The following is a 16,257-nucleotide window of genomic DNA, read 5'->3' as shown; positions in this document are numbered from 1 at the left end:
CAAAATATTTTTTCTTGTGAAATAAGACAAAAAAACAGAACTTGAGCGTGCATAACTATTCACACCCCCAAAGTCAATACTTTGTAGAGCCACCTTTTGCAGCAATTACAGCTGCAAGTCTCTTGGGGTATGTGTCTATAAGCTTGGCACATCTAGCCACTGGGATTTTTGCCCATTCTTCAAGGCAAAACTGCTCCAGCTCCTTCAGGTTGGATGGGTTCCGCTGGTGTACAGCAATCTTTAAGTCATACCACAGATTCTCAATTGGATTGAGGTCTGGGCTTTGACTAGGCCTTTCCAAGACATTTAAATGTTTCCCCTTAAACCACTCAATTGTTGCTTTAGCAGTATGCTTAGGGTCATTGTCCTGCTGGAAGGTGAACCTCCGTGCCAGTCTCAAATCTCTGGAAGACTGAAACAGGTTTCCCTCAAGAATTTCTGTGTATTTAGCGCCATCCATCATTCCTTCAATTCTGACCAGTTTCCCAGTCCCTGCCGACGAAAAACATCCCCACTGTGGGGGATGGTATTCCCGGGGTGATGAGAGGTGTTGGGTTTGCACCAGACATAGCATTTTCCTTGATGGCCAAAAAGCTCAATTTTAGTCTCATCTGAGCAGAGTACCTTCTTCCATGTGTTTGGGGAGTCTCCCACATACCTTTTAGCGAACACCAAACATGGTTGCTTATTTTTTTCTTTAAGCAATGGCTTTTTTTCTGGCCACTCTTCCGTAAAGCCCAGCTCTGTGGAGTGTATGGCTTAAAGTGGTCCTATGGACAGATACTCCAATCTCCGCTGTGGAGATTTGCAGCTCCTTCAGGGTTATCTTTGGTCTCTTTGTTACCTCTCTTATTAATGCCCTCCTTACCTGGTCCTTGAGTTTTGGTGGGCGGCCCTCTTGGCAGGTTTGTTGTGGTGCCATATTCTTTCCATTTTTTTTTATAATGGATTTAATGGTGCTCTGTGGGGTGTTCAAAGTTTCTGATATTTTTTTATAACCCAATCCTGATTTGTACTTTGTACTGTTTGGAGAGCTCCTTGGTCTTCATGGTGCCAATTGCATGGTGGTGCCCCTTGCTTAGTGGTGTTGCCGACTCTGGGGCCTTTCAGAACAGGTGTGTGTATATATACTGAGATCATGTGACACTTAGATTGCAGACAGGTGGACTAATTAACTAACTAATTATGTGACTGAATGTAATTGGTTGCACCAGATCTTATTTAGGGGCTTCATAGCAAAGGGGGTGAATACATATGCATTCACCACTTTATCGTTATTAATTGTTAGAATTTTTTGAAATAAGTAATTTTTTTTCATTTCATTTCACTTCACCAATTTGGACTATTTTTTGTATGTCCATTACATCGAATCCAAATAAAAATCCATTTAAATTACAGGTTGTAGTGCAATAAAATAAGAAAAACGCCAAGGGGGATGAATACTTTTGCAAGGCACTGGATGCAGCGTTTACTATTAATGCGGACCGTTCTTATAATACATCCGTGATGCGGATTCTGTGAATGCAGGAACACATGCGCCTTTAAAAGGTGCATGTTGCTGACAAAGTGCAATCAGATTGAATCCCGGCCATATAAGAGCCCCACAGTGGCGGTGTCATAATACCCATAATACCTAGCGGTCAAACAGGGAAATGGTTCCTATCGTTTTTCCACCACTTTTGTAAATAAGGTATGTTTTTGTTTTTTTATACATATGCCAAAAATTCTAAAAACATGTTTTTGTTTTGTCGTTATGGGGTATTGTGGGTAAATTGATGAGGGGAAAAAAATTATTGTATCCATTTTAGAATAAGGCTGTAACGTAACAAAATGTGGAAAAAGTCAAGGGGTCTGAATACTTTCCGAATGCACTGTATGTCATGGAAAGAGCAGGTTTTCTTAATGTTTGGTACACTTAGTGTACAAAATTAATCATATCACTAGTAAAATATTTAAGGATTAATGACTTTAGATTTGAGCTTATGTGGCCTCTATTTAAGGAAAATCCTTAATTACCTCCAATCTGTCATTGGTGTTACTGGTGGCACAATTATATTATAATGGTAAAAATTATTTAAAGTCATTAAGCTACCGTATTAGTTGATTTAGAATGTGACGATGTACCAACATACATTAAAATAAATACAAATCTAGAAAAATTAAGTCAATTTCTCCCAAAATGCCATGCCGAAATGCCACCGCAATTCAAGAATGACCCAGCTATACAGACTGGCAATCCAGGATTTGGAAAACAACAAACCGGCCGCCCCACTACTTCTTTAAGCAAACAACTGAGGGATTGGGCTGGAGAGATGTAACCACGCTCAAATTCATAGTTAGAGGCTAGTAATGTCCCTGTCCCTGGGCATAATTTAAGGTCACAATAGCGCTGATGTGGCTAGGCTGTCAGCTGTATGATATGGTCTGTGGTGCAGTGGAGGGGGCCCGTTGGCACCTAGCGGGAACGCAGTGAAGCTCGGAGCCTGACGAGACTGTCCGTACGCGGTGGGCCAAGCCATCCAGGAAGTCCTTGTGCTGCTGTGTGACCGCCTGCGAGAGAAGGCTGGGTAGGGCCTGCAAATTGACTAGGATGGAGTCCAATTTGTCGTCCAAACTACCGATCCTCCTATCCAGCTCCTCGCTGCGTAGCTGCAGGTCAGACACCAGGTCATACATCATGTTTTGAGTCTGTGGAGCAAAAACGGTGTCAAGTGTTTAGAAAGAAATATAAAGATGATAATGAAGGTGCTTAATGAAAATTATAATGAAGGTGCACCTTAGCTAGATCCACAAGTGTGTTAGCCTGGTCGGTGAGTTTCATCTGTTCCAGTTTGACTCTGCGCAGTCTAGGGGAAAGTGAAGTGGGAGCGAGTTATGGAGGGCAAAGGTAAGGGGTAAGTTAGGCTGCATAACATACTTACAGATACACAAACTATTCTTTATTTAACAAAGGTTTGAAAATGCACACTACTTACTGGTGAATGGCTTGCAGAAATTTCCGCTGATGTTTGCGTACCCTGGCGTGATCGATCTTCTTGACTAACTTGGTGTGTTTGTAGATAAGCCATGTCTCTCTGAGTACATTGGCAGCTGTGTTTTTCACCTGGGGGAACATTCCAGAAAAAGAATACAGGTAAATACAGGTGAATATATTGATAAGTTACCTTGTCCTAGAGAGATTTACACGTTATCAAAACGTCACGCCAGGGTAAGCCTACACGAAACAGCCCTTATTTTAAGTGTTTCTAAAAATCCTCTATGGGAAAAATGAATGGTGGAAAAATTATTGGAACCATTTTCCTGTTTAACCGCTAGGTTTTATGGGTATTGTGACTTATACTGTGGTACTCTATAGGCTACAAAAGCTATAGGACATTTCTTTTGATAGTATTTTGAAATACTAAGCCTATTCGGGGAAAGTAGCATTACATTTACATTTTTGTCATTTAGCAGACGCTCTTATCCAGAGTGACTTACAGTTAGTGAGTGCATAAATTTTTTCATACTGGTCCCCCGTGGGAAACGAACCCACAACCCTGGCGTTGCAAACGCCATGCTCTACCAACTGAGTTACAGCAGACTTGCTTTTACTAATTGCTGAATGTAAAACAGCATAGAAAAATGCATTTCGGGGAAAGTAGAGGAGAGAGTGCATTTTTGGCCGGTTATGATAACATTGTTGCACTGATGCATTGCAAATAGTTGCACAGGACATAGTCTAGATGAGCACAGTGAAAAGAAGACCCAAAGGAATTGACAACCATTAGAAAGATGGAAATCACTTGCAAACCACTTGAGCAACGAGGCAATGACATACTGTAAAAGATGCGCAGGCTCTGTGTTTGTTGTTGAATTATTTTTCATTAGGCCTACATGTACATTGAAGTATTATTTGCAGTTGTCACTATGACAATGAACACACCCTGAAAGCACTGAATGGTCTGAACCAGTATCTGTGTGTTGGAGACCTAATGAATGGTCTTGTTACCACCTTATTAATAGGCAGTCTGCAGTAGGATGCGTTGATCAGTTGATTGACAGGTGCAGGACTGTAGAACAATAAACGATAAACTTCCCTCTAGTGTGGATGCTCACCAACGTTTTTTAAATATTTTTTTTATTTTTTACATTTTAGTCATTTAGTAAACACTTTTATCCAGAGCGACTTAGTGCATTCATTTTAAGATAGGTTGGACAACCACATCACATGCACAGAAAGTAGATTTTTCCTCAATAACGTAGCTATCAGTAGAGTCAGCGCTAGAAGGGGGGCGGGGGTCAAGTGCAAGTGCTGGTTAGGTTTATTGGGTCGAGGTGAGAAGGAGGATTATTTAAGATACTGTTTGAAGAGGTAGGGTTTCAGATGTTTTCAGAAGATGGGCAGGGACTCTGCTGTCCTAGCTTCAGGGGGAAGCTGGTTCCACCATTGGGGTGCCAGGACAGCGAAGCGCTTGGACTGGGCTGAGCAGAAGCTGCCCTCCTGTAGGGGTGGGAGGGCCAAGAGACCTGAGGTGGCAGAACAGAGTGCTCGGGTTTAGGGTGTAGGGTTTGAGCATAGCCTGAAGGTAGGGAGGGGCAGTTCCTCTTGCTGTTCCGTAGGTAAGCACCATGGTCTTGTAGTGGATGCAAGCTTTGACTGGAAGCCAGTGGAGTGTGCAGAGGAGCAGGGTGCCATGAGAGAACATGGGAAGGTTGAAAACCAGGCGGGCTGCAGCGTTCTGGATAACTTCAGGGGTTTGATGGCACAAGCGGGGAGCCCAGCCAACAGCGAGTTGCAGTAGTCCAGACGGGAGAGGACAAGTAGCTGGATTAGGACCTGTGCCGCTTCCTGTGTGAGGTAGGGTCGTACTCTACGGATGTTGTAGAGCATGAACCTGCAGGAGCGGGTCACTGCTTTGATGTTTACAGAGAACGACAGGGTGTTGTCCAGGGTCACGCCAAGGTTCTTGGCACTCTGGGAGGGCGACACTGTGGAGTTGTCAACCGTGATGAAGAGGTCTTTGAGCGGGCAGGCCTTCCTCGGGAGGAAGAGCAGTTCTGTCTTGTCAAGCTTGAGGTGGTTGGACGACATCCAAGTTGATATCTGCCAGGCACGCAGAGATGCGTGTCGCCACCTGGGTGTCAGAAGGGGAGGAGAAAAGTATTTGAGGGTCATCCGCATAGCAATGATAGGAGAGACCATGTGAGGATATGACGGAACCGAGTGACTTGGTGTATAGAGAGAAGAGGGCCTAGAATCGAGCCCTGGGGGACACCAGTAGTGAGAGTACATGGTGCAGACACAGATCCTCTCCACGTCACCTGGTAGGAGTGGCCTGCCAGGTAGGATGCAATCCAAGAGTGTGCAGCGCCTGAGATGCCCAGCCCTGAAAGGGTCGAGAGGAGGATCTGATGGTTCACTGTGTCGAAGGCAGCGGATAGATCTAGGAGGATGAGAACAGAGGAGAGAGTCAGCTTTGGCAGTGCGGAGATCCTCCGTGACACAAAGAAGGGCAGTCTTGGTTGAGTGACCTGTCTTGAAGTCTGACTGGTTAGGGTCAAGAAGATCGTTCTGAGAGAGATAACGAGAAAGTTGATCAGAGACAGCACGCTTAAGTGTTTTAGAAAAAAAAGAAAGAAGGGATAAAGGTCTATAGTTTTTGATGAGTCGTGTTGGTTTCTTGAGGAAGGGAGCAACTCGGGCTATTTTGAAGTCAGAGGGGACGCAGCCAGTGGTCAGGGGTGAGTTGATGAGGGAAGTGAGGAATGGAAGAAAGTCTCCAGAGATGGTCTGGAGGAGGGGATGGGGTTGAGCGTAGGGTAGTTCTGTGTGAATGAGACTCAATAGGCTGAGTGAATGAGTAGCGGATGTCGTCAACCTTTTTTTCAAAGTGGTTGAAAAAGTCATCCGCAGAGGGAGGGGGTGGAGGATTAAGGAGGGATGAGGTGGAAAATAGTTTCCTAGGGTTAGAGGCAGAAGCTTGAAATTTAGAGTGGTAGAAAGTGGCTTTAGTAGTGGATACAGAGGAAGGGAAGGAAGAGAGGAGTGAGTGAAAGGATGATAGGTCCTCCGAAAGTTTAGTTTTCCTCCGTTTTCGCTCAGCTGCCCGCAGCCCAGTTCTGTAAGCTCGCAATAAGTCACTCAGCCACGGAGCAGGAGGGGAGGGCCAACCCGGCCGGGAGGAAAGGGGACAGTGCGAGTCATAAGATGCGGAAAGGGAGGAGAGTAGGGTCGAAGAGGCAGAATCAGGAGACAGGCGGGAGAAGGATTTAGCAGAAGGGAGTGATGATAGGATAGAAGAGGAGAGTAGTGGGAGAGAGTGAAGATTGCGACGGCACATGATCATCTGGGTAAGGGCTCAGTGGTTAGGGTTGGAAGAGAGGGAGACAGAAAAGGAAACAAAGTAGTGATTAGAGACCTGGAGGGGGATTGCAGTGAGATTAGTAGGTGAGCAGCCTCTAGTAAAGATGAGGTCAAGTGTATTGCCTGCCTTGTGAGATGGAGGGGATTGGGAAAGAGTGAGGTCAAAAGAGGCAAGGAGGGGAAAGAAATTAATCGAAGGCAGATGTCGGGAGGTTGAAGTCGCCAAGTACGAAGAGTGGTGAGCCATCGTCAGGAAATGAGCTTGTCAAGCTCATTGAGGAACTCTCCAAGGGTACCTGGTGGCCGATAGATTACAATAATGTTAACCTTGAGTGGACATGTGACAGCATGGAATTCAAATGAGGAGATGGACAGGTGAGAGAGGGAGAAAAGAGAATCTCCAATTAGGAGAAATTAGTAGACCTGTGCCACCACCGCGAGGACCAGATGCTCTCGGATTATGAAAGAAAACATAGTCAGATTAAGAAAGAGCAGCTGCAGTAGCAGTGTTCTCTGGGGTGATCCATGTCTCTGTCAGGGCCAAAAAGTAAAAAGGCAGCATAGGCTGAGATGAACTCAGTGTTCTTTACCGAAGATCGAAAGTTTCAAACGCTGCCAGAGACCTGGAATTCCACATGGGTTGTGCGCTTAGGGTACACTAAATTATAAGGGTTGCAGCCAAGGGGTGGGAAGTGTCTGTAAAGCCTACAGGGAGAGGTGCGAACAGGTATAGAAAACACACAAATAGTTGACAAAGCTATAATAGAGCAGTGGAATAATCTGTAAATAACTAGGTAAGATACTCAAGTGAGAGAGTGGTGTGGAGCCTTCCTCGAAGAACTCTGCAGAACAACTCGGCAGAACCGTCTTTGTTTCGGCTACAAAATCGCTACTGACATGACCGTCGCTTACAGCTGCCGCTGAGAAACCACGGGAGACAGAAGAACTAACACTAATTGCTACTTTCCTAGCAGAGGTGGAGGGCACACCTCCCTGTACTAATTGCTGATTGCCTAGGAGAGGTGAAACCACTGCCCGCCAATACAGCCACTGATTACCAAAACAAGTCACATACAGTGGGGGAAAAAAGTATTTAGTCAGCCACCAATTGTGCAAGTTCTCCCACCTAAAAAGATGAGAGGCCTGTAATTTTCATCATAGGTACACGTCAACTATGACAGACAAATGGAGGGGAAAAAAATCCAGAAAATCACATTGTAGGATTTTTAATGAATTTATTTGCAAATTATGGTGGAAAATAAGTATTTGGTCACCTACAAACAAGCAAGATTTCTGGCTCTCACAGACCTGTAACTTCTTCTTTAAGAGGCTCCTCTGTCCTCCACTCGTTACCTGTATTAATGGCACCTGTTTGAACTTGTTATCAGTATAAAAGACACCTGTCCACAACCTCAGTCACACTCCAAACTCCACTATGGCCAAGACCAAAGAGCTGTCAAAGGACATCAGAAACAAAATTGTAGACCTGCACCAGGCTGGGAAGACTGAATCTGCAATAGGTAAGCAGATTGGTTTGAAGAAATCAACTGTGGGAGCAATTATTAGGAAATGGAAGACATACAAGACCACTGATAATCTCCCTCGATCTGGGGCTCCACGCAAGATCTCACCCCGTGGGGTCAAAATAATCACAAGAACGGTGAGCAAAAATCCCAGAACCACACGGGGGGACCTAGTGAATGACCTGCAGAGAGCTGGGACCAAAGTAACAAAGCCTACCATCAGTAACACACTACGCCGCCAGGGACTCAAATCCTGCAGTGCCAGACGTGTCCCCCTGCTTAAGCCAGTACATGTCCAAGCCCGTCTGAAGTTTGCTAGAGTGCATTTGGATGATCCAGAAGAGGATTGGGAGAATATCATATGGTCAGATGAAACCAAAATATAACTTTTTGGTAAAAGCTCAACTCGTCGTGTTTGGAGGACAATGAATGCTGAGTTGCATCCAAAGAACACCATACCTACTGTGAAGCATGGGGGTGGAAACATCATGCTTTGGGGCTGTTTTTCTGCAAAGGGACCAGGACGACTGATCCGTGTAAAGGAAAGAATGAATGGGGCCATGTATCGTGAGATTTTGAGTGAAAACCTCCTTCCATCAGCAAGGGCATTGAAGATGAAACGTGGCTGGGTCTTTCAGCAGGAGTGGCTTCGTAAGAAGCATTTCAAGGTCCTGGAGTGGCCTAGCCAGTCTCCAGATCTCAACCCCATAGAAAATCTTTGGAGGGAGTTGAAAGTCTGTGTTGCCCAGCGACAGCCCCAAAACATCACTGCTCTAGAGGAGATCTGCATGGAGGAATGGGCCAAAATACCAGCAACAGTGTGTGAAAACCTTGTGAAGACTTACAGAAAACGTTTGACCTGTGTCATTGCCAACAAAGGGTATATAACAAAGTATTGAGAAACTTTTGTTATTGACCAAATACTTATTTTCCACCATAATTTGCAAATAAATTCATTAAAAATCCTACAATCTGATTTTCTGGATTTTTTTTTCTCATTTTGTCTGTCATAGTTGACGTGTACCTATGATGAAAATTACAGGCCTCTCTCATCTTTTTAAGTGGGAGAACTTGCACAATTGGTGGCTGACTAAATACTTTTTTTCCCCACTGTATTGCCCTGCCCTTTGATCCTGGTTGATGTGTCTACAACTATCTGCAATTTATGAGCAGTCAGCAGTTCACACACCAAGTAGGCCACTGGGAAGACAGGCAGCACTTAAAGTAGATGGTCCTAGCTAGCAAAAAGACAGTACTAGACCACAACAGATAAAGACAAAAAATATATACTTATCACTCCTGGAGTGACAGGTTGAGAGCTTCAAGTTCCTTGGTGTCCACATCACCATCAAACTATCATGGTCCAAACACACCAAGACAGTCGTGAAGAGGACACAACAAAGCCTATTCCCCCTCAGGAGACTGAAAAGATTTGGCATTGGTCCTCAGATCCTCAAAAAGTTATACAGCTGCACCATCGAGCGCATCCTGACTGGTTGCATCACTGCCTGGTATGGCAACTGCTCGGCCTCCGACCGCAAGGCACTACAGAGGGTAGTGCGTACAGCCCAGTACATCACTGGGGCTAAGCTTCCTGCCATCCAGAACCTCTATACCAGGCGGTGTCAGAGCAAGGCCCTAAAAATTGTCAAAGACTCCAGCCACCCTAGTCATAGACTGTTCTCTCTGCTACCGCACAGCAAGCGGTACCGGAGCGCCAAGTCTAGGTCCAAAAGGCTTCTTAACAGCTTCTACCCCCAAGCCATAAGACTCCTGAACAGCTAATCATGGCTACCCGGACTATTTGCATTGCCCCCCCCACCCCACCCCCTCTTTTAAGCTGCTGCTACTCTGTTTATTATCTATGCATAGTCACTTTAACTCTACCCACATGTACATATTACCTCAATTACCTCGACTAACTGGTGCCCCCGTACATTGACTCTGTACCGGTACCCCCTGTATATAGCCTCCCTACTGTTATTTCATTTCACTGCTGCTCTTTAATATTTGTTATTTTTTTACTTATCTATTTTTTACTCAACACTTATTTTTCTTAAAACTGCGTTGTTGGTTAAGGGCTGGTAAGTAAGCATTTCACTATAAGGTCTACTACACCTGTTGTATTCGGCGCATGTGGCAAATAAAATTTGATTTGATTTGATATCAGGACTCCTCTAGCTATAGAATGTAGCCTATAGTTTATCACAGTTATTGTTATAGGTATGGTGGATGGCCCTTAACTCTTACACAACACAATTTAAGGTAATTATCACAACAGAACTACTAGTAGTAGGTCTCGCTAATGTTAGCAAACTTGAATGAAATACATATAAAATTACACTTACACTTGTTTACTTGACTAATAATGTACTCTAGCAAGTTTGCCACCGGCGCACTGCAGTAGGTAAGTAAAGCAGAAGTCGAATCAATCACTTCCGTTGTTTGGCTGTGCCCATAGCAACATTTGAAAATGAGGTGGATACTCTGCGTTATTATAGGGAAATAATGCACGCTCACCAATGCCCTTCAAGCCAATCAGAAATCTGTATTCAACAATGCCATGGTGTAAATCATAATGATTATGATCCAGGCCTACAGTTATAACATGACAGCCAATCCCAGTGAGCACCGATTGACGTAGGACGTCTATGGACGTTTATTATTGGTTCATTAGAATTATACCCAGTGTACTTTGCAAGGGTTCAGTTGCTGTAACTGTTACTGAGAATGTTGTAGTAGTTAGTGTTATGTTGGTTGTCAGTAAATTTCAAATATGATCACTGCCAGTTCTGAAGCTTTTGAAAAGTCTGACATAAGTGAAAGTGACAGAAACAATAATGAGTAATCCATACTTCAATCTCCATTTTGCCCCATTAAGAAAATGTATAACTTGACAATGTTTTCTTCATTGAAATTTGGCCATAGAAACAACAACCAAAATTGACGTATTTTCAACTAAAACTGGATGTCAATAGGAGGTCCGGCAGAGATGGCTTTCCAACTACCGGCAGAGTCGTCTTTTCAACATCTATAAAAAGACGCCTTGATAACGTCGTAAAAGACGCCTTTTAAACTTTAACTTTGAACTGAAAACTAACGTGGCATCAATGTCAGACAAAGATGCATCTTCAACATCTTTTCAACAACATTTTGCTTACTGGGTTGCTGATTGGGGGCATTTCCTTTATTTATAATGTCTCTTCATAAAACATTTAGATTATCCGATATGTATCAGGTTAGGGTCGAAAATCCACGGGTCCAGTTTGGGTCAGGCCCAACATTTTGGAGCCATGAAGACCTCTAATGTCCACTTACTCGTTTATAAAGCTGAGTGTCCATCATAAAGTTGTGAACATGCTTCTCAGCTCTGGTCAACTCGGACTTCCTGGCAACTACAGCAACCACCAGGGCAGTGCAGCCAGCCCCCTTGGGAGAAAAGACAAAGACAGTAATACTTTTTCATGAGTAAAAGTGTTGTCTTTATATCTCATTAGATATTATTTATTCAATATAATAACACATGTATATGTTTGTTTTGTTGCTGTTGCCAGTATGTGTATCAGTGTATTGTCACCATAGTCCATCCCTCTACAAACCCCTTCTCGGATTACACACTAGAGCTGCCTCATCCTGAATGCCATAGATCTCTTTTAACACTTGGGGATGCATAGGAAACATACCATGATTCCGGTCAGCAGACACACACCCTTTCCACAGTAAGTGTGAGGGACCATGTCTCCATAACCAATGGAGAGAAAGGTGATAGAGATCAGCCACATTGCCCCAAGGAAGTTACTGGTCACTTCCTGTGTGTCTTGATACCTGGAGGAACAAGAAATATACATGTCTTATAATAAACACATGTACAGTTGAAGTCGGAAGTTTACATACACCTTAGCCAAATACATTTAAACTCAGTTTTTCACAATTCCTGACATTTAATCCTAGCAAATATTCCCTGTTTTAGGTCAGTTAGGATCAACACTTTATTTTAAGAATGTGAAATGTCAGAATAATAGTAGAGAGAATGATTTATTTCAGCTTTCATCACATTCCCAGTGGGTCAGAAGTTTACATACACTCAATTAGTATTTGGTAGCATTGCCTTTAAATTGTTTAACTTGGGTCAAACATTTCAGGTAGCCTTCCACAAGCTTCCCACAATCAGTTGGGTGAATTTTGGCCCATTCCTCCTGACAGAGCTGGTGTAACTGAGTCAGGTTTGTAGGCCTCCTTGCTCACACACGCTTTTTCAGTTCTGCCCACACATTTTCTATAGGATTGAGGTCAGGGCTTTGTGATGGCCACTCCAATACCTTGACTATGCTGTCCTTAAGCCATTTTGCCACAACTTTGGAAGTATGCTTGGGGTCATTGTCAATTTTGGAAGACCCATTTGCAACCAAGCTTTAACTTCCTGACTAATGTCTTGAGATGTTGCTTCAATATATCAGTAACCGAAAGGTCGCTAGTTCTAATCCCCGAGCCGACTAGGTGAAAAATCTGTCGATGTGCCCTTAAGCAAGGCACTTAACCCTAATTGCTCATGTAAGTCGCTCTGGATAAGAGCGTCTGCTAAATGACTAAAATGTAAATGTATATCCACATAATTTTCCTTCCTCATGATGCCATCTATTTTGTGAAATGCACCAGTCCCTCCTGCAGCAAAGCACCCCTACAGCATGATGCTGCCACCCCCGTGCTTTACGGTTGAGATGGTGATCTTCGGCTTGCAAGCCTAACCCCTTTTTCCTCCAAACATAACAAACAGTTCTATTTTTGTTTCATCAGACCAGAGGACATTTCTCCAAAAAGTGTGATCTTTGTCCCCATGTGCAGTTGCAAACCGTAGTCTGGCTTTTCTATGGTGGTTTTGCTCCCAAGGATGAACCAGACCTGTGGTCTACAATTTTTTTTCTGTGGTCTTTTGATTTTCCCATGATGTCAAGCAAAGAGGCACTGAGGTTGAAGGTAGGCCTTGAAATACATCCACAGGTACACCTCCAATTGACTCAAATTATGTCAATTAGCCTATCAGAAGCTTCTAAAGCCATGTCATCATTTTCTGGAATTTTCCAAGCTGTTTAAAGGCACAGTCAACTTAGTGTATGTAAACTTCTGACCCACTGGAATTGTGATACAGTGAATTATAAGTGAAATAATCTGTCTGTAAACAATTGTTGGAAGAATTACTTGTGTCATGCACAAAGTAGATGTCCTAACCGACTAGCCAAAACTATAGTTTGTTAACAAGAAAAACAAGTTTTAATGACTCCAACCTAAGTGTATGTAAACTTCCGACTTCAACTGTATCTATTTCTTCCAGTATAACATCGTATACTGTATTCCATACATTTCTGTATGTTTCATTATATATCAAGCAGAGAGGCATAGTAGAGGTCCACATCAACATCTTGAGCTAACCATAATCAAGACTTGAGAGGCATTAATCTTACATGTGGTCCTCTGTAGCTCAATTGGTAGAGCATGGCGCTTGTAACGCCAGGGTAGTGGGTTCGATCCCCGGGACCACCCATACGTAAAAATGTATGCACACATGACTGTAAGTCGCTTTGGATAAAAGTGTCTGCTAAATGGCATATTATTATTATTCTTTACTGAGAAATGTACTGGGTAAGAGTGATGCAGTGTTGATGGAAATGCCTACTGTGTCTGGGGCCTGTACCTCTCACAGACACGCACCGTCCACGCCGCGATGATCCAACAAGAGACGCTGAAGACCAGCAGCACTGTGCCGGGGCAGATGGTCATGAGGGTCTTCATGACAAAGCGTGTGTTGAAGTTGATCTTGTTGAGGGCGCCGATGCTGCGCGACGAGGCGTCCGTGAAGAGCTTGCTGTGCAGCAGCATGACGCGACCGATTAGGTAGAGCCTGAGGAACATGGGGATGGAGAGGACGATGTCCACGTCGGCATCGGTCAATGAGGGTGTGTAGGTGAATGCCAGCCGGGCTGTCCAGGTGAAGACGTACTGGCCCGGGATGGGGTGGATGGCACAGACCAGCAGCTCCAGCACAACCAGGAAGATCCGCTCATACGTCATAGCAATCCTCCAGTCATCAGCTGCATTGTCCACCATGAAGAGCTGTGTGTGTAGGTGCAAGGAGAGGAGGGTGAACAAGGAGATTTAGATGCAGGGGAAAAGAGAGCATGGGGAAAAACTGTAATATTAATGTAGAGATGATGATGGTGGCATATCACCTGTATTTCCCGTGCATGGTACATCACAATGAGTCCGAGCAATATAGCAGTTGAAAGGCTGACAAGGCATTTCAGAGCAAATGAGTATGAGGATTCCTGCAGAGAAGACAGACAATTAAGATCCCCTCTTTTAAAACGGTCTTGTCTTACCAGTACTCTAGGCCTGATATTCATGGTAGACCTCTAATGCTGTATGACATAATGACGGGTCAATCCACTGAAATAAGAGACATTTCTTACCTTTGTGTAAACCCCCCAGGACAGTTCCGTCTCTGTCACCATGACAACAATCCCAAACATCCCAAAGATCAAGGCATAGTCGCTCAACTGTTTGCGCTTTCCAAATAGCGCCCTACGCTGGCCCAATCTGTAGCCAATGTCCTTAGTCCTCTTCTGTGGCGCGTCTCCTCCTCCCTCGCTGTTGGCCTTACTATTGTCCTCACTGAGGCCTTTGGAGAACACCTCCTCCAGGACGGACCTGTGGAGAGTCTGGAGGGGCTCTTGTCTCGCTGAGTCCAGCTCTGAAAGGTTGGGTGGCGAAGCTCCAAGGCTGCTCAGGGGTCTCCCAACATCCCCATTGTATTTAGCGCTGGTCACAACTGTGTCGGGAAGGAGAAGGCTACTGCTCTTGGATAGGGAAGGCGTTGAACCAACATGGCCAACCTTTTTGGTATGAGGATGTACCTGTTGCTCCCCTTGTAGTCGTCCTTCTCCCTCTAGCTGATGGTTCTCCGGCCACCGATGGCTACTGGAAGAGGAGTGAACACTGCTTTTGTCGCTAGTAGACAGGAACGAATTCTTCACTTGTGGGCTGCTGCTGGATGGGTAGAGAGAACACTGATCGCATTTTAGGGTGCTGAGATGGTCACAACAATGCTGCCATTGAGGGTCTTGCTGTAGATGCTGGTTTAAGTAAGGCTGTTGGCTCCCACAACGTACTCCACACTCATTGGCACAGCAGCTAGGTAAACCATTCCCTAACATCCATTGGTGTTGCGTATCTAAGGGAAGTTGCTGCTGGTCCTGAGATTGAGACAAAACCAAGAGCTGTCTAACTTTACTTGACTCATTGCTATTCAGAGGTATATTGAGCGAAGGTTCTGTTTTTTCAGTAGTCGAGACTGGTGGTAGGTTATGCTCTTTAATCTTGAAATGATTATGGGTCTGCTGCTGCCATTGATTATACTCCTTCAGCCTGTCTTCTCCTCTGCATCGGGATGTGAAATGATCCTGCTGATGATTGACAGTCTCTGTTGAGGGATCCTCTTGATTTGGTTTCTGCCTGAAAAACCGGGATGACGATGACACCAGGGAGTTCTGAGGATAGGAGTGGGTATACTGTAGAGAAGGAGGAGTTCCCTTCTTGGAGAATGTGGAGAGGCAGTCCTTCAAGAAGCCCTGCTTTGATCGTGGCTGGAAACCTGCCACCTCTGAACCATGTTTTGTACTAGGAGAATAGCAAACAGAGCCACGGTCCTCATCAGGACGTCCCACCGTGGTCCCATGCCACTCGGCCAACAGTGGGCTTTCGTTCTGCAGTTCAAGAGTACCACCCACCTGGCTACAAAAGAGGAGGAGATCTTGATTGCTCAGTTTTGACAGTGTAGTGCAACGTGTTTTTAATGGTGGAGATTTCCTTGGTGGAGCGACTCCATTTGGAGTAGCCTGTGGCGGAGAAGTGGAAGTGGAAATGCTGTTAGTGCTCTGCTCTGGTATTGACGTTTGGGGCTGGAGGGCAGTTCCAGAGTAGCGATACTGCATGACCTCAGGGGCTTTGTCTGGTAGGGACTGCCCTCGAGAGTTGCAGTGATCCGGGTCTTGGTCGTTACAAGTGTCTCCTGTTGAATCGAGCCGACGCGTTGCATTGGTGGGTTTGACCAGAACCAGCCTCATAACGTATGATGATGATAATTATTTATTTCATTTCATGTGTACTATGGCAGCTAAAAGCTGAGTTGCAGTAACACATACAAGGAACCAAATTTCGATTAACAAAACGAGATTACAAGAAAATCGAAAAGTCAGGGAGTTGAGGCAAGAATGGAGGTAGAACAGTCTGAGTAGTGGAGGGATGTGGGGAGCATTTTGGTCACAGCAAGGTGGTCGGTGGTCATATCAGAGTCAGTCAGAGACCGGTCCGGAGCCTTTACCACACCTCGCTGTCCCC

At 44.6% G+C, this 16,257-nt stretch overlaps 1 protein-coding gene across 1 annotated transcript; it reads right to left on the bottom strand.

Annotated features, from left to right (window-relative positions):
• Nucleotides 1-2,406: 2,406 nt before the first annotated feature.
• On the bottom strand, nucleotides 2,407-15,983 carry LOC311131386 (small conductance calcium-activated potassium channel protein 1-like; the record flags this gene model as incomplete). The annotated part of the gene is made up of 8 exons (XM_084164347.1): nucleotides 2,407-2,688; nucleotides 2,777-2,846; nucleotides 2,976-3,103; nucleotides 11,185-11,295; nucleotides 11,550-11,691; nucleotides 13,556-13,974; nucleotides 14,091-14,186; nucleotides 14,331-15,983. The coding sequence occupies 8 exons, from the start codon at nucleotides 15,981-15,983 to the stop codon at nucleotides 2,407-2,409; spliced, it is 2,901 nt and encodes a 966-aa protein (XP_084020473.1).
• Nucleotides 15,984-16,257: the final 274 nt, after the last annotated feature.

Source organism: Coregonus lavaretus, assembly GCF_964263955.1.
Source record: "Coregonus lavaretus genome assembly, chromosome: 6".
In the NCBI taxonomy this organism is placed as follows: domain Eukaryota; kingdom Metazoa; phylum Chordata; class Actinopteri; order Salmoniformes; family Salmonidae; genus Coregonus; species Coregonus lavaretus.
This window is presented reverse-complemented; position numbering and strand designations above follow the sequence as displayed.